The 19,139-nt window shown below is 48.7% G+C and overlaps 1 protein-coding gene across 1 annotated transcript in view; it reads left to right on the forward strand.

Moving 5' to 3' along the window:
* EIF2AK1 (eukaryotic translation initiation factor 2 alpha kinase 1) overlaps window positions 1–19,139 on the forward strand; it is a 1,543,308-nt gene that overhangs the window by 413,088 nt on the left and 1,111,081 nt on the right. The window contains exon 4 of the mRNA XM_069645632.1: window positions 15,333–15,370. Within this exon, the coding sequence (XP_069501733.1) occupies window positions 15,333–15,370 (38 nt within the window). The remainder of the gene's footprint in view (window positions 1–15,332; window positions 15,371–19,139) is intronic.

Genomic DNA, 19,139 nt, shown 5'->3' on the forward strand with positions numbered 1-19,139 from the left:
GCGGACATCCAGTCCCCAAGGAAAGATCCAGCAACCCCATATAGGGGCCCTTTGGACAGTGTCCTGGCGCCTATGGCGCCAAGCTCATAAAAGACATCAGTCCTGGCGCCATAGGCGCCGGGCACATTATGGGAGTGCTTGGGTGCACTTACCTGATGCAGACCATGCTGCAGGATCCCGGCCTCCTTGAGGCCTGAAAGGAACTACTTTACCTGTGGGACTAATTTACCATCCGGGCGTGGTCGGGGAAGGATACATACCTGATTGGAAGAAGGATACATACCTGGAACTTCTTGCAAGGCTATTTAAACCCCACCCGAACAGCCACACGTGCTTCGCGTTGTTCTGCATCTAGCAGCTGGACGCTCACCGTGTCTGCTCCTGCATCCTGACTTCTGCCACGCCTGTCGGCATCCTGGATCACCTGCAAAGGAAGAGAAGAAGAGAACAGAAGAAGGAAAAGTCCTTACCTGCTAAATCCGCACCCCGGAGACATTTCGCCGACAATCCTGAAAAGGAAAACTTATTTAAAAGCTCATCGCGTCGATCGCTGCAGCGCCGCATTCCACTCACCTTTACAGGGCGCCTCCATGTTCAGCAGCGATCATCCGGATTCGCAGTCACGCCCCAGCACCTAGGGAGAAAAAGGCAAGAACAAAAGGTGAGAGAGAGAAGGGAATAAGGAAAGCTAAATCTCCATGTTAAGACTTACCTGTTGATTCATTCCCTCTTCATTTCGGGTCCGTGCCGCATCCTGGCATTTCCGGACCCCGGCCCCTAAGGGGGAAAAAAGGACATCAGCGTTAATGAGCGAATGAAAAGACATTACCAAAAAAGGCTCATTAAAGACTTACCTGATTTCTACAAGGATTTCTCATCTCGGGTCGGTGCCTGTTCCCCGGCATTCCGTACCCCGGCCCCTATGGGGAAAAAGACACTAGCATTAGTACATTAATGCATGGACACAAGGGGAACCTCTTATCAAAAAAACTTACCTGGAAGCCAAGCAAGTTTGGTTCTCACCAATCCGAAAATCCAGTGAAGTAACTGGATACCAACGCGCCCCTGCATCAGAAGCAGGATGGAGAGCTCGTCCTTCCAGACCCTAAGGTGAGACGCTACGGGGAATCACAGAAGGGTTTCTAGGAGGGTGAGAGGGGAAAGTGGGAGACCGATTGCATTACCCCGCAGACAGTTAATCCCCTATTTTCGCCTACAGAAGGATACTTCTGCGAGCCAGACAAGCCAGATTTGGGGGCCCGGTCCAGTCCGTCTTCCGAACCCTGCGCATCACCTTAGAAGAGGTCACAGCAGCGCGAACCAGACCAGCGCCTCCGTGGGAGTCAGGTGAGCGTTACAGTACCGGCCTGTTCTTGCAGAAGGACGTTTTGGCTGAGGTCCGTAGAGTCTGGGAGAAGCCACACTCAGGACTTTTCGTCAATAAGAAAATTGACGCGCGATAGAGGCTGCATTCTTCGGAAGAGGTGGCCTTAGCATCTTGTCCGTCCCCCTCCTGTGCACGGTGGTGGCTGCGGCCACTTTACTGTCCAGGCCTGCAGCATCCTCTTCTATGACGGCTACTCAGGTCCTGGGGAAAGAGGAGAAGCTCCTCGACTCCCTTGGGAGGAAGGTTTTTGCTAACTCGGCTCTGCAGCTCCGGCAGGCCAATGCAGAACTGGTGTTAGCGGGGGCGAATATGAAAATGTGGAAAGGTCTGTCAGAGTTCGAGGAATTCAGTCCAGTCGAGAAGCTGGAGGACTTTAAGGGGGGATTGTCTGATGCCAGGGTCTTGGCCCAGGATCTGCTGGAGGCCGCGGCCTATCACGTCAACACTTCGGCTCGGGGCCTTATGCTGGGAGTTGATACCTCTCGACAGGCATAGTTGCATGCCACCAAGTTCTCAAAGGAGGTGCAGGACAAGGTGTTGGAGCTGCCGTTTGATGGTAAGGACTTTTCCATTCCACAACGGATGTGGAGCTGACCAAAATGAAGGACAGCACCCAGACAGGTAAGTCCTTGTCCGTCCTGGTTAAAACTCCTTTTAGAACCCAGAGACCGTTGTCGCAAAGCCGGCTCTCCTCTGGCTTCAGAGGGTTTCTAGATCGGAAATCCAGCAGAGCGGATACCCCTTCGGGTAATGACCACCGGAGGCAGCAACGGATTCAGTTTTTCTCCCGCTCCTCAGCCTCCTCCTCAGGTTTAGGTGGTAACACCACTGAAAAGCCTGCCAAATGAGGGTTCACTGCGCTCGCACGAGACCCCGGTGGGAGGATGCATTGCGTCTCATTGGGATGCGTGGCAGACAATCACCGAGGAACGGTGGGTCGCTCGGGCGGGCTTCCGCTTCCCCTTACTTAACCCCACCCTTCAACCCTCCTTTCCAGCTGTCGGGTCGTCCCCCCTAAAAGCCGACGTTCAGAAACTGCTGCACCCCAGAGCTGTGGAACCCGTTCCCCTTGGGGAACGAGGGGAGGGCTTCTACTCCCGGCTGTTTACGGTGCCCAAACCCAACCAGGCTGGCCTGCGCACCATCCTAGACCTTTCCCAGTTCAATCTTTTCTTACCCCAAGAGAAATTCAAGATGATCACGCCTGGCCAGATACAGTCCTCCTTGCAGATGTCTCAACGTGGTGGACCTTCAGGATGCGTACATGCTCATCTGATCTGGAATCCACACAGGAAATATCTCTTGTTTCTCTGTGGGAGAGGAGCACTTCCAGTTTCAAGTGTTTCCTTTTGGCCTCAGCTCGGCGCTGCGTGTCTTCACGAAGATGATGTTGGTGATTGCGGCCTGTCTTCGTCTGCAGGGTATCCATGTGCTTCCGTATTTGGACGACTGGCTCTTACGCAGCCCTTGCCCGCTGAAAGCCGCGTGCAATCTTCAGTCTCTCCTTCAGCTCCTGTTCCATCTTGGGCTGTTGTTGAACTGGTGGAAATCTTCCATGACGGTCTCACAGGACTTGATTTTCCTGGGTTTTCGCTGGAACGCGATCGACTGCAGCGTGTACCTGACCGGGGACAGAATGGCGGATCTGTTGGCCATGTGTCAGATGTTTGCGCAGTCGGAGAGCATGTCGGCCTGGTGGTTCCAGAGGCTTCTGGGTCTCATGGCCTTGTGCGCATTGGCTCTTCCTCTTGCTCGTCTCAAGATGAGGCGCACTCAGATGGCTCTTCGGAGTTCTTGGTGTCAGGCTGTGGATCCGGTCTCCAAGTTGATATTGATTCCGGCTTCCATGAGAGCAGACCTGGAGTGGTGGTCGTCTCTCAGCAACCTGTCGGTGGGTGCGGATTGTCAGGACCCATCCCCTATGTTAACGGTCACAACTGACTCCTCCCTTCTGGGGTGGGGTGCAATGTTGGATCTTCTTCAGGTCTCGGATCTTTGGTCACCTCAGGACAAGTTCCTCCACATAAATCATCTGGAGCTTCTGGCGATCTTCCTGCCGCTCAAGAAGTTCAGACCGATCATTGCCAACAAAGTGGTGTCAGTCTATTACATCAACAAGCAAGGGGGCACCAAGTCTCCCCCTCTCGTGGACCTGCCATCCCGATTTGGGAGTGGGCGGTTCGTCATGGTGTCTGGCTAGTTGCTGTACACATTCCGGGCCAGCTGAATGTCACGGCAGATTCCCTCAGTCGGCGGACGATGGTCAGCTACGAGTGGGAATTGAAGGCGGAGATCCTCTCATGGATTTTCCTGCATTGGGGCACTCCGGAAGTGGACCTCTTAGCGCCAGCGGCAAACAAGAAACTTCATCTATATGCCTCCTGAAACGGGCTGGGAGCCTCCTCTCTGCGGGATACTCTCGAGATTCCATGGCACAACATGAGGGCCTATGCTTTCCCACCTCTGATTCACTATTTGCAAGCTGAAGAACACGGTGAACTGTTCTCTTCTGCTCATAGCCCCGTGGTGGCCGGCCAGGTTTTTGTTCTCAGAGCTTCAACACCTGTCGGCGTATCCACCGATCAGGCTACTGGTGAGTCCCGACCTGCTTCACCAGGATCAACAGCTGTGCCATCCCTCCCCACAATCGTTCAGCTTGGCGGCATGGTGCCTGAGTTCAAGTCATTAGAACACCTCAACCGGTCTGCTTAATAACATGCACATTATTAAGGCAGCCAAGAAACCCTCGACAAGGTCTCAGTATAGAAGCAAATGGCTTTGGTTCTGTCGTTGGTGCTTAGGGAAACAGCTGGACACAAGGGCGGCTACGATTGACACTATGCTGTCTTTCGTGTCTTACCTAGCGGAGTTGAGCATTCACGTTCTGTCTTGCAGAACTTATCTTTCGGCGGTATCCGCCTACTTATCCGTGGACCAATGCTCTTACTCTCTGTCTAATCGAGTGGTTAAAGTGCCTTTATCCCCCGGTTCGCAAACCGCACCCGGCGTGGGATCTGAATGTGGTTCTTGCGACGTTGTGCCATAAACCTTTCGAACCAATGGCCACAGTTGACCTCAAGCACCTTTCGTGGAAGGTGTCCTTTTTGGTTGCCGTTACTTCAGCATGGCATATGAGTGAACTCCAAGCTTTATTGGTGGAGCATCCCTTCTTGGTTTTCCACAAGGATAAGGTGGTCCTACGGACAAATCCTTCTTTTCTGCCGAAGGTGGTCTCTGATTTCCATCTGAACCAATCGATCTCCCTACCGGTCTTCTTTCCGAACCCTGCTTCAGAAGCGGAAAGGGTTCTGCATTGTTTGGATGTGAGAAGGGCTCTTAAGTTCTATCTAGACAGAACATCTGAATTTAGGAACTCTTCTCAACTGTTGGTGACCTTTGGTAATCCATAGGCCTCTAAGGCGACTATCTCCAGATGGATCGCTGCCTGTATTACGGAGTCTTACACTGTCCAAGGACTGCAGCTGACCTGTTCTGGTGAAACGTCTAGCCCTTCTTCATCCCCACTCTCCTCACCTGTGTCGTAGGTTTCCAAATCTTCTGGGCTGAGGTGGCGACGTGTCAGATAATCTCTCTCCTTTTTAGATGAAGTGTGCCTGCCACGAGAGGAAGCCACAGTGAATGCTCTAAACCAGCAGTCCTGAGCCTCTGTTCCCGTGATCAGGCTGTTAAGGGAAAAAGCTGAGGAGGCAGAAAAAACCATTATCCTGTGATGGAGAGTTCCAGGGAGATTGGATATCCAGTAACAGCTGATGGAGCCGGCAGGGAGAAGTCTGAAGAGGAGTCGGAACTAGGTCCCGTAACTGAATCTCTGCAAGGAGGGGCGGAGACACTGTGAAATAACAAGGGACCGCAAGACGCGGAGGCAAGGAAAGAAGAGAAAGGAGGCGGAAGGAGTAAGCCGAACGAGCAGGTGTTAGGGAGAATTTCCTAACCTAGTGAGTCCCCCAGCAGCTTTGCTGGATTTCTGGAGTTTGTTTTTTTTCTCCTGCCATGAGTGAGACTCTTTTTCTCCCACTCTTGGGCATGATTTATGGTGTTCCTTTGACTGTTTGTGTTTTTTGGGCTATGGGGTTCTTTACTCCATAGGGCCTCATTTGTTTTTACTATGTGTGTTACACAGCACCCTCCGTGCAGTAAGTAACACAGGGGTGTCATAGTGAGACCCCACCATAGACTCCATACCCTGTGACTGACTAATGTCTCCCAGGGCATGTAAAGTCACCATTGGCTTTACTAGTCCCAAATTATGAACAGAAATCAGTACAAACCATCATATTGTGGACGTACTGGTCGGGGCAATTCGATTGCCACGGGGTCTGTTAGTCGAGGGGGCACTTCTCTGTCCCCCCTGATCGAGTTTTGGCTGGTGGCAGTGGAAACTACTTTTTATATTCGACCGCGAATATTTCCCTATGGGATTTTCCCATTGTTCGAGGCTACCAACTTTAATTATTTAATTCTCGTAGCCTCAAACATACCGCCGGTTTATTTAATTAATATTAATTCGCCGGTTGATATTTTTTGCCAGGACTCGATTCTAAAATGGCGTTTGTGTTCTCTTCTGTGACTCCAACCCAAGTCGAGCCCTTTGTTCCACTTTTTGGCGGGCTTCTCCACAGAAGCCTCCAAAAGTGGTGCCACTCTGTCTGGGTACCACAGGGAGTGTGGGAGGGGGTTTAGGCACCCTGGACTGAGTTACCTTGGTAACTCAAGTCGCACTCTTGTGTGATTGGCCCAAGTGGTGAGCCGGCCGGCTCACCACTTAGCATGTTTGATTGACAGCTAGGCTGAGTGAATGGGGGTATGCTGCATAAATGCAGGGCTTTGGGGACTGGAACTTCAGAAGTCGCCACAGGACCTGAGAATCCGACGAGGGAGAAGCTGAGCCGACCTACCACGACGACACCACCGGTGGAGCCCTGCCGAACCGACTCACCACTTCCCGACGACAGAGAAGATCTCCCGGCTGGAGAGGCTTCTCCCCCTGACTGGTGGGCACAACCAGTTTACCTTCTTCTCTTCGCACCCCAGACCGGTCTGTGGTCGAATTGCCCGTGCCAAGCACCCCGGCCACTCACCACTGGACCGCAAACTAAAGGACCGCTCCTTTTACCTGAGAAACTACGCGGCTGGTTTCTTCCCTGGGAGTGCAACGGACTCCTGTCCTCCTCCTCGACGAGATCCTCTCTTCCCCCGGACGAAGCACCGACTTGCATCCGCTGCCAGGAACAACTGCCCCCGCTGGAGTATTCTCACCACTTTAAGGTACCGTGTCCGCCAGGCCTCCCTTTCTAAAGATTGCTACAAGGTAATAATAACTCCTTAATCTTCTGGACTGGGCTGGCCGCCTTGACCCTCTAACTGGTCCCTTTCTTTGGTCCAACTCCTTTTTGAACCGTTACAAAACTTTTGTGCACTGCAACTGTGTGACCTTGGACACATTTCGTTTTGATCCTCTTAAAGCGGATCCGGCCTACTGACTCTGAATTCACTGTGTTACTTTGCCTTCCTCTCTTGTGGTGATCGTGAAAAAGTGTTGGGATCTGTTTCAATTTATTCTCTGCTTTTCTCTCCCTTGTTTAAACGAATTATTAGAGTGCCATCTACGTTAAGCGCTCACCGCTGTCTGAAAATAAGTGGGGCTTTACTTAAGACTTGTCTATTCTTTTAAGGGAGTGTATATCTTTTAGTGACCATGTTTTTGAATTGCTTACTATTAGTGCCTGTGTGTTTTTCTAGATGTGGTTTTAAATAAATAATTATATCTCTTTTACACCAAGCCCTGGTCAGTGTTTACTTGTTCTATTGTGTTCTCTTGACCTGTTGTGAATACTCTGTATACTGCCTAACTCTTCTTCAGGGAAGTCTGACTGCTCAGCCACAGCTACCAAGTGAATCTGTGTGGTACAGACTGCTACCAAGTGGGTTTACTGCCAAACACCTGTAGTCTTAAATCTTTTGCAGTGGTCCCAGAGGGAACTGCACAGGTTTCTGCCTAACAGCAGGGAAGCAGCCGGAGTAGAAGGTAAGGACCGATAGCCAAACAAAGAGGAAGGGAAGCGGAACGCAAGGAGCGCGATCCAGAGGGAAAGAGAGCAGCTAGGCGCAAGCCGTGAAAGTGGAAAAAAACTAGCGTTTGACCCAAAGAGAAGTGTAAGCCAAAATTCGGGGGTTGCAACGCAACGGTCGCTGGGAGAGGAATGAATTAGTACCTCCCAGCAGCCGCCATCTTGGGCAACGACTAGACCAGCACAGCACGTATGATGAAACGTGCTGGAACTAGTGGTAGTGCCATCCGCGACAGAGCCGTCAACGCGGAAGTAACCGCCAGTCAGCTCGCCGGATGACAGTATGCCCCCTTCCAATGCCAAGTACCCCGGGCTTACTAGGGTGGAAGTAATGAAAGCGGCTTAACAACCTAGGGGCATGTACATGAGAAGCGGGTTCTCATGAGTCCTCCGACTCATGGTATCCCTTCCACGAAAGTAAGTATTCCAAACGTCCCTTGTAATATCTGGAGTAACGGATGGCAGAGACTTCATACTCATCCTTGCCACTGGAACGTGCAAAGGTCTGACGGGGAACCGATCTCTGGTATGTATCTGAGACAAAAGGTTTAAGAAGGGAAGAGTGAAAAAGAGGATGTATGCGACTGAGGCTGGGGGGGTAGATCTAACTTATAAGAGACAGGGTTAATCTTAGATAGAATAGAAAAGGGTCCTAAAAAGCGAGGTGAAAGCTTAGAAGGGTGAACCCATCTAGGTAAGAACTTAGTTGAGAGCCATACTTTGTCCCCCTTTTCCCAATCTGGACAGTCCTTGCAATGTTTATCAGCCTGTTCTTTGTTCTGTTTCCTACTAATCTCCAGGCAGTGTTTGGCAGTGATGTGGGCTTCAGCTATGGATTGAAGTACAGCCTCAGCTGTAGGAGAGTTAGTAGGAATGGGAAGAATCGGAAGAAAAGATCTTGGATGTATCCCATACATACAAAAGAATGGGGTTTGACCGATGGCTGAGTGTTTTGAGTTGTTGTACGTAAACTCTGCTGTAGCCAGTAAGGAAACCCAGTTTTCTTGGTACTGGTTAACGTAGCACCGCAGATACTACTCTAGGGTAGCGTTGAACCGTTCGGTCTGGCCATTAGTCTGAGGATGGAACCCAGAGTATAGAGCCCTTTCTACCCCAATACGGGAACAGAGAGCCTTCCAGGAGTTGGAGATGTACTGGCTGCCACGGTCTGAGATGATCTTACCCGGAAGTCTGTGTAATCGAAAAATGTCCTGAGCAAAAGTTTCCGCCATTTTCGTAGCCGTTGGTAATCCCGGTAAAGGAGAAAAATGTGCCAGTTTGGTTAAAGTGTCTATCATCACCATGATGCACGTACAGGAATTAGACAGTCAGTAGAAATGACTCCCCAGGGGCGTGTAGGCATTTCTGATTGAGTCAACAACCCTAGGGGTTTACCAGATGGGTATTTGGCTATGGCACAGACCGGGCACGCTTTAAGATAGTCCTTGACGTCCTCTTTTAGCACTGGCCAGAAAGATGATTTCCAACAAGTTCTGTGGTATTGTGTTGTCCTCTGTGACCGGCTGTGGGTGGGTGACACCAACTAATTATCTTCTTCCGCCAACGACCTGAAGAGATGTACAGTCGGTTTCCGTAATACACTAACCTGTCCTTCTCCATATAGGTCTCCCTTCCTTGACGTAGAAGTTCAGGCATCTCGGATGCCAAAGCCGTCTTGACTTCTTGGAAGAAAGTATTAACAAGTCCCTCAATTTTGTTTCTTTGGAACATTCGTTCCCTGGGAAGAGTAATACCATCACTGGTGGTATCTTTCCAAGACAATGCATCGGCTACTCTGTTAGTTCCGGGTAGATAGGTGATTTGGAAGTTATATTGGACAAAAAAATAAGCCCATCGGGCTTGCCTTGAGTTGACGCACTCGATATTTTGTAAGACCCTCAAATTTGTATTATCAGTTCTGATGACAAAGTTGTGTCGGGATCCCATAAGTAAGTGTCGCCATTCCTCGCAAGCCTGCTTCATGGCTAGCAGTTCCTTCTCCAGAACTGAATATTTTAGTTGACTGGAAGACAGTGTTTTTGAGAGAGAGGCTATTCGATGTTCAATGCCCTCGTAGGATTGTAGAAGGACCACTCCTATGGCCATGGCTGATGCATCTGTTTCCAGAATAAACTGTCTATTCTGGTCGGGGTGTCGAAGAATAGGAGCAGAACAGAAGAGCCTTTTCAAATTCCCAAAACTCTGTTCTGCCTCTGGAGACCATTCGAAGGAACCGGTACTCTTCTTTAACAACTTGGTGATGGGAAGAACGGTCTCTGAGAAGTTGGGAATTAATCTCCTGTAAAATTTCGATATACTGAGGAATCTTTGCACTTCCTTGACGTTGGTAGGAGAGGACCAACTGAGTATAGCTGAGACCTTGTCTTGGTCCATGGAAATGCCTTCTTCCGACAGAATGTATCCTAGATAGGGTACAGATGAAACTGCGAAGACACATTTCTCGGGTTTGATCAGAAGTTGGTACTGTTGAAGGCGCTCCAATACCTGTTTGACATGAAGAATATGTTCTTCTAGATTGAAGGAATAGATTAAGATATCATCCAGGTAAATGATGACCGTTACCAACAGTAGGTCTGAAAATATCCAGTCCATAAACCGCTGAAATACTGCTGGCGCATTCACCAAACCGAACGGCATCACCTTATATTCATATAACCCGAACGGGGTGCAGAAGGCTGTCTTCCACTCATCCCCCTTAGCAATGCGAAGTAAGTGGTAGGCATTCCGGAGGTCGAGTTTGGTAAAAATGCGTGCCCCTTGTACGGCCTCAATAATCTCTGTTATTAGCGGCATGGGGTAGCGGTCACAAATAGTAACCTTGTTGAGGCCCCTGCAGTCTATTCAGGGCCGGAGTTCAGTTGAGTCTCTTCTTAATGAAAAACAAAGAAGCTCATACTGGAGACTTTGAAGGCTGGATGAGACCATTCTGCAAATTGGCATCCAAATAGTCCCTTAGGACCTATTTCTCTGTTCGAGTTAAGGAAAACATCCTGCCAAAGGGAACCAGGGCATTAGGTTCCAGATATATGGTGCAATCCTCAGCCCTGTGTGGAGGTAATGTAGCAGGTTTCTTTTCCCTGAAGACTTCTTGATAAGGTGAACAATACTGTGGTAAGGCGTGCACTCCCACATGATCGCTTGCTAATACCGTCATGGTTTGGAGATCGCTCCTGTTGGCTACAGGGAAGCAGTGAAGTCTACAAAATGAGGAACAAAAACTCAGCTGATTGCTGGTCCAGTTTATCTGAGGATTGTGCTTTCTCAGCCAGGTAATACCTAGTATTATAGGAAAGTGAGCATCTTGAATTATATCGAATTTGAGAACCTCTGAGTGTTGAAAGATGGTTACAGGTAACTCTTCAGGGGTATGGGTTATGGGTCCCGAAGAAAGGGGGGAGCCATCCACTCCTTCTACCCTTTGGTCTTCCTTGCGGACTACTCTGCGAATACCCACCTTTTCTGCCCATAGAGTGTCCACAAAGTTCCCTGCAGCCCCACAATCCAAGAGGGATAGGGATTCCACTGATCTGCTGTGGATGTTAATGAGGATTGGAATGACCATCAGTCTGGAATCTTCCTGGGTGTTGGGAGCGGAGACTGAAACATAGGGGCTGAGTGAATTGCAAGAAGCCCCTCGGGACCTAGTCCCTACTGGCGCTGAGGGAGATCGTTTCCCTGTCGTTTGGTTGGGACCTCAGGGCAATCCTTAAGGAGGTGTTGTTCTGAACCACAATATGCAGAGTCCCTTCTCCTTTCTCTGTCTTTCAGCAGACGAAAGAGGGCCCCTGGTAGCTCCAATCTGCATGGGTTCTTCAATGGAGTGGGAGGAAGAGGGTAAGGATGATGCAGAAGAGAAGCCATGGATTCAGAAAGATGTACTGCAGTACGATATCTGCGGCTTTTCGATCGACGTTCCTAAAGTCGATACTCGATCTGTAATACAGATGACAGTAAGTCTGTAAAGGTCGGAGGTCGAGAAGAACTGGCGAGTTCGTCCTTGATCTCTTCTTTTAAGCCTCTTCGGAAAATGGCACACAGGGCTTGTTCTGGCCAACCAGCTCCTGCTGCCAAAGTCTTGAAGTGAGATATATAGGTCAAGCCATCGGAGGTTTCTTGTCGAACATCTAATAAGTCTTCACAAGCTGTGAAGTTTAATTCCGGTCTCTCGAAGGTCTGTTTTAATAGAGTCTGGAATCAGGCAAAATCTTGCAGTATTGGATTAGCACTGGTTACCAACGGAGTGGCCCATGCCAGCGCGTTGCCAGTCATGTTGGAAATCAAGAACCCAACTATTGATAGGTCTATGGCAAAGGAACAAGGTCTGAAGGTAAAGTATACTATGCAAGCTTCCAAGAATTCTTTAACCTTCTTGGAAGAACCATCAAATTTTCCAGAGGGAAGCACCATGGCTGGTAGTTCTACCGGTGGAGGTTCACGTGCTGTGACTAATTGCTTTAATACTGCATTTTCTGCCTTCACCGTCTGTAGTTCTTGTGACATCCCCTGAATTGCCTTCCAGAGTTCTTGGATTTGTTCCTCAGCTGATATTATGTCTTTTTGGCGTTGCAATCCGACCCGTTCTGGTGAAACTTCTAGCCCTTCTTCCTCCCCACTCTCCTCACCTGTGTCTTAGGTTTCCAAATCTTCTGGGCTGATGTGGCGAGGTGTCAGATAATCTGTCTTCTTTTTAGATGAAATGTGCCTGCCACGAGAGGAAGCCACAGTGAATGCTCTTAAACCAGCAGTCCTGACAGTCCGTTCCCGTGATCAGGCCGTTAAGGAAAAAGCCGAGGGGGCAGAAAAAAACGTTATGCTGTGATGGCGAGTTCCAGGGCGATCGGATATCCAGTAACAGGTGATGGAGCCGGCAGGGGGAAGTCCGAAGAGGAGTCGAAACTAGGTCCCGTAACTGAATGAATTAGTACCTCCCAGCAGCCGCCATCTTGGGCAACGACTAGACCCGCACAGCACGTAAGATGAAATGTGCTGGAACTAGTGGTAGTGCCATCCGCGACGGAGCCGTCAACGCGGAAGTAACCGCCAGTCAGCTCGGCGGATGACAGCAGCCTCCTAAAGGTATTCATGCACACCTGGTCCGGGTCAAGGCAGCCGCAGCGGCCTTTAAAAAATATGTCCCCTGGAAGACCATCGCAAAAGCAGCTACTTGGGCCTCCCCATTGGCTTTTTTTGTAAACATTATTGTTTAGACTTGAGCTCCATATCTGATGCTCAGTTTGGCCAGGCTGTGCTGAAGAACCTTTTTCAATAGGATTTTCAAAATCTATGTGGATTTGGGAACCAGGTTAAAATCACTGCCAATTACAGTTTCCCCCTCAATAATAGCGGCAAGAGTCAGAAGACTCAGCAGATAATTATGTTGGTTGTGTCATGCACTGCTATTCCTTGTGGAGGAAGTGGAGTAAAAGAGGCATAAGATACATTCATGCCCCTTCCAAGATGGCTCTCAAATTGGTCACTGGTGATAATCTACAGCAGCAGTCTAGTGTTTTCCAAGATGGCCACCGACATTTCTACCTGGGCCAGATTGACCGCGACAAGGTTTAAATAGCTTAAATCACAACGCTGTGCGTTGCTTCTTCCTTGACCCAGCGCTCCTGTGAGTATTCATTCTATCCTTGCTATCCTTTTTAAATTCTATTTTACTTCCCTTTCACCCTTCCCATCTACCTACTTCCCTTTATCTCCCAATTTATTCTCTCGTTCAACCGTGCTTCCCGAGCTCTGTGTCTTTTGTCAGCGAGGGACTTCTCTTCTGAAGTCTCTGCAGCCCGCTACCCGTTCACCATATCTGGATTCCGGATCAGCTGTGCAACACGTTCCCCATCATCAGACTCCCATCCCGACAAGTGTGACTGAACACCTTGCCGGCTTTCTGTTCATTATTTTCCTTACGCGCTGCAGTATTTCTCTGGTCATCCCTTTCATCTCTCTTCACGAGATATAATTACTATTGCACAGAGCGCCTCTACGCTCTGGATCCACATTTGTCAACTATCATTATTCTCTTAGCAGGTCTTCCCGCAAACGCCTGTTCATTCTATTCATACTTAGCATCTTCCAGTACTTATTTGGTATGACGCTGAGGTTTCACTGTATTTTGTGTGTAATTCCTTGGCCATGAGGTGCATTCTCACCATCCAGTGGATATTGTTAGCACCCACTTGTATAGGAGATACCATCCTCTCCTTGCTCAAATCTGGTGGGTGCAGCCCATTTCTGGACCTTTCTTCAGTCAACACTCCAGCATCTGGACATAAACCCACTGAACTATTTTATTCCCCAGGCGGGTTTGCTAAGCTCTACCTCAGTCCCTGGTATCACTCCCCAGGGATTGGTGTGGAGTGTATAAGGCTCCCCCTATTCCTCCCTGGATCTCTGGTGCCGGGTAAGGGGGCTTAGGATCACTATCTTTATTGAATGCAAGCTCTGTGGTCATAACAGATAGTCTTTTGGGAAATAGATGGAAATTAATGTCACTGGGGTAGCTAAATGGCTTGCCTTTCAGAAGATTGTATCCTCCATTGGTGTCCCTTTATGATCCTGAATTTTGCGAAAGGGGTTCCTTTCGACATCAATATGGCCTTGCTTCTGTTAGTCACCTTAGGTGAATAATTGCAAGGGAAATTCTCCACAGTGCAGCGTGTCATCCTGAGAGATAAGTTGGAGTCTCTAGTCCCCTTATTTCCTGACGGGCACCAGTCTGTCAACTCATAACCAGAAACGGCCTCACAGATCAACCACCTCCTCCGCTCAGCCAAAGGGAGACCACTGGACACAATCCTGAGGTCGATGTCCATGCAGCGGTGAGGAGCACAATTCCTCACTGGTCCCGTCAGCCCAGCCACGAGCGGGCCAAAAGGGCAACCACCACGTTGCAGCTCTCGAGTTGCATTCTTGTTAGGCGTTTGGTGTTGTCTTGTGTGTCTCTTGGGAGTGGGTCCAGGCATTTATTGTTTTGTGCCCAGCATCGATAGAGCAACAAAAAAGTTCCAGGTCACTTCTCCTGTCGGTCCCATCCATAACATTAGAGGGGAGCACTCCTCTGTGTCGGCTGAGCCTTCATGGAGCACGTCCATCTCAATGTTCGTCCAAGCCATGCCCCATCCATTCCCCATAATCTTTAGTTATCCTCTTATCCTTTAAACCAACATTATCCATTCATTTTGGGAGGTGCTAGCCCAGTCCTGATTTTAACTTTGCATTCTGAGACTTGTAGTCCCAATCTTGACCATTATAAACACATTCGCAGATTGCAAAGTTAAGACCAGTCCTGGACTAGCGTCTCCCGAATGGAATAGATCAGGTTGGCATGTATGTTTCCACCCCCAAGCGAGAGATGCTGCCAGTGCCTCCATGGGAATTTGGTTTTGCCTTATGGCTTAGCTTCCAGGAAGAGATGTTCGCTGGTCTGAACCTGCTCACTGGGTCAATCGCAGGATGTCAAACTATGGAGTGAACTGCTTTCGTTATCAAAACTGGTCTGGAAAAACCTGCTTTGCCCCCTACAACACTATAGGTCACCCTCATACGTGTCGTGCACAGCGTTCAACCAAGGACACACCATAGTCTTGGTGCCTGTACACACACGACCCAGATGGCTGTACCTTGTACCAATGGTTTCAAGCCTGCACTGTGTATGGACACAATTCCTCAGTTGGCATTCTTTGAAAACTGACTGCAATACTTTTATGCCACTGAAATCTAAACACTTCTTACATCTTCATTACTGCTTTGCATGTTTGCACGCACCAGTAAATGTTTGATTTATAAAATAAATACATTTTTCTAAAAGGTTTTTAAATATTTTCTTTTAGGAGCTCAGCAGTGGTGAGTTATATGTCCATCCAAGCAGGTATGTATAATAAATGTTTAGTGTTTGACTAATGATGGTTGTTAATCTTGCTTTACTAATGGACTTACTTTATAGGATCTAATCATGTCGCAACCTTCGGCAACAAATGGCATTTTGATGCCACTACTGCAGACATAATGATGTAATTGCAATACTTTTCTTTGTCATGAACCATTTGACATTTGTTCTTGACAGTAAACATCCTTTATACTGAAAGCTGTTCTTTTTAGTAGTGGCCCCACTGTTTTAGATCAACTGTGCCCTTTGTCTCAGATGGCACAAGAAACGCTAATACTCAGGGAGAGTTCAAGGGTTTTTTTTATTTTTTCTAGGGGCCCCATACCTCTCTATCTGTCTTTATTTCTATCCACTCCCAAGGCTCTCTTGGAGCCAGTCCTGGCGCCTATGGCACCAGTCTCATACACCTTGAAGAACATGAGTGCAAGGGACTACTTTTTCATTTGGGGCCTTCAGCCAAGATGGAGGCACCCACATAGCTTGGCTCCTAGGAACCAAGATATGCGGTATAGTGTTTTGGGGGTGGTGGCCAAGGGACTAATTTACCTGGACTACTTTGTTAAAGCTAATTAAACCACATCCGAACAAGAAAGCACGCTTCGCGTTACTTTGCAGCCTGCAACGTGATGCTCACCGTGTCCTGTGATACCCACGAGCCTCAGAGAAGCAAACCTGCAAGGAGACAAAAGGAACATCATTAGCAGCATCTTACCTGCAATCTCCATCTGTTTATCCGCTCTCAGCTCCAGTGAACAGCTTCCTCTGGATCTGCATGTCTTTCGGACAGAACGACCTGCAAGAGGAAGGAAAGGACAATATTAAAGAAGGCATAATAGACATTGCAGACTGCACAAGAAATTTACCTGGCTGGTCGCCTCCCGGCCGGTATCGCTCCGAAACGCCACACACGCTGGAGAAACACATGCGACCTGCAAGGAAGGAAGAAACAGGTTAGTAAAGGCAAGACAATGCAGCGCTGCGCATAGCGCTTTCTTACCGCATCGTAGCGCACATCACGCGCCATCATTTACCGGCAAAGCTCAACTCAGCCAGTTCGCCGCGCTGATGCTCCGCACACCTAAGGGAGAGAAAAGACACATTAAACACAGAAAGGCATGTAAGAATAACAACACTATTCAAAACAGCTGCAATAAGACCTACCTGAAAGACACCAAACGGGCCCGCACCAGTGAAGTAACTTGGCCGCACACGCCCACAAAAGACATCGTGCCCCTGCCAAGAAGGCAGGACGGCGAGCACGCCTATTTCCACAACAAGGTGAGGAGAGGGCCCAGAGGGGCTGAAGTCACAAGGGGCGGTGGGAGGATCTTTATCTCAGCCGGCCAGTCCCGAACGCAGTCCTCCTGTATTTTTAGGCAGAACTTGTCACTTAGACCACATCTGGGAGAAAACTGGGAAGAAGATACCAGCAACCTTCCCGGCTGAGTGGCGTCCCCGTGGATAGCAGGTGAGCGTAACAGATAGGGGATTGGGCTTTGCAGACACCCCAAAGGAACCAGTCTTGCTCTTCCACGCTCTTGCTTTCCTCTTCCTCTTACCTCTCACTACATTCCCTTCTCCAACTCCACCTACCACTACACTCCTCCTTCTCCTCTTCTGTCCCTCTGATGTCTTTCCTTCTAAACCTCGCCTCCACCTTTCAATGTTTACTCCTTCCCTCACTACTAGTCCTTCCTCCACACTGCAACTCCTGTCGCCACACCACAACTCCCGCCTCTGTGCCTGTAAATACTTATATCTGTGATGTCGACGTCATCACAGGTATAAGTAGCGCACGCAGCATCCGTCACTCAGTTCTGTTTTTCCGCACTTCACAGCTTTGGGTCCGCAACGCTCGGTTCAGTGAGAACATCAAAAATCCTTTGATTTTTCTGTTAAAATTCCTGCGAAACTTCAACGACAAGGCCATCTCATTGGCTCCGTCCACGCCCCGGTCCGGTTTAAAAAAATGCATCGACTGCGGGGCTAAGATGTCCATGACGGATCCAAACAGGGTATGTCTGTGGTGCCTTGTGGGAGAGCATCCATGTTCTGAATCCGATGAGTGTATGCCACTGGAGAGATGTAAGCCACAAAAGTCCATTACCCCATCCAAATGCACCTCCGAGGAGTCGTCACAAAAAACACTCCCAATCACGCTCTCGAAGTGGATAACATCATTCTTCCTTTTCGAAACACAGCAAGAAAAGGCGCCATAGGTCGCATCCACCTCATCCTCCAGTTCACCTAAGAGGGTTATTTGTCCAACGAAACACAGTTCCTCGGCACAATGGAAGGAATTCTGTAAAAGCATGTTAAAGGTGTTCGAGAACATGGCCTTGTCCCCCCTCGAAGGCACCTAGAGGCGATACCCTGGAGAAATAACTAAAATCAGAAGCTGTGAGTCTTCGACCTCGGCTGGGGAGACTCCTCGTGAGCGTGAAAAACCCTTTAGTCGAGAAAAAACCTCTGTGACGCACAAAAAGTAATCACTATCGACTCATACGGCTAAGCCAAAGAGTGTGTCATCGACGCCCTCAGTGCCTCCATCGAAGGAGAAGGCATTGACGCCTCGTGTCGACCTCCTCGAGGCCATGCAAGACTATACCTTCGACGATTTTGTCGAATACGTCGAGCTTACTGTTGATTCTATCGAGGTCCTAGATACCTTTGACAGTTCTATCGAAGCCGTTGACGTCATTGTCGATGATTTCGGCTATTACTGCGCCAATAATTACATCCATAGCGCCTTCTTCTTTTACATTTGAAAAAAAATGACACACAACCTTGTTCAGAATATTTTAAGACCCTATCCTCAATCTATGAGGAGGCAGCCATCTGAAGAGGAAAGACCTTTTGGTCTGGAGTGTGGGACACCTTTGGTCCCAGAAGAACTAGTGTCAGAAGAATCTAAGAGGAAACATTTGTAAGACTCTTTGCATGAAGCAGTTTTTTTATTATTTTACTTTATTTATGTATTTGTAACGCGCTGAAAGCTCGCAAGCATCAGGGCGCGACAGACACAGAGACGGGAAGTTCACAGGACAGTACAAGGAGAAAAGGAGAGAGGAAGAAAGTAGGTTCTACATGAGAACCAGCGTAGAGGAAATGTTAATTATTTGAAGAGTGTGGACTTCAACTGTTTCCTGAATCATTGAGTATTGTTTTCAAGTCTAAGATTGCAGGGCAACTCATTCCAGTGGAGGATGGCCTTGCTAGGAAATGCTCGACCTAGGCCTGTAGACTTACTGGGGTAGCTAGATTTAAGCAGTCCTTGTTTTGAGGATCTTAAGCTCCGGTTTGGCTCATACCAGTTGAATTCTTTCTTCAGGTATGTCAGGCAATGATGAACTAGTGTCAACGATTTGAAGATAATACATTCCCTTACTGCTAGCCAGTGGAGGTTGGGCTTTCCTGTGATGGACCGAACTGCGTTATTCTGAATGATTTGGCATTGCTTTATGCAGTTGCTGTTGGCACGAGCATCAAAGCGTTGCTATAATCCAAGCGTGACAGAATAGTGGCCCTGGCAATTGTGATACTATTTTTGATATTTAGTAGGGGTCTGATACGACAAAGAAGCCTCTGATAATATTGACAGCTTCGTTTTAGGTAGGAGGTTTGAGCCTCGGCTCCTAGTGATGACTGTAAATAGATGCCGAGGGTTTTGACTTTGTTTGTCACTGTGATGGAAGACTCTTTTATACAAAATGAAGAGTAGTCTGGGCCTAGGTTATTGAAGACTTTTGTA

The sequence above is a fragment of the Ambystoma mexicanum genome, chromosome 2p (assembly GCF_040938575.1).
Source record: "Ambystoma mexicanum isolate Mex_15411 chromosome 2p, UKY_AmexF1_1, whole genome shotgun sequence".
Lineage (NCBI taxonomy): Eukaryota > Metazoa > Chordata > Amphibia > Caudata > Ambystomatidae > Ambystoma > Ambystoma mexicanum.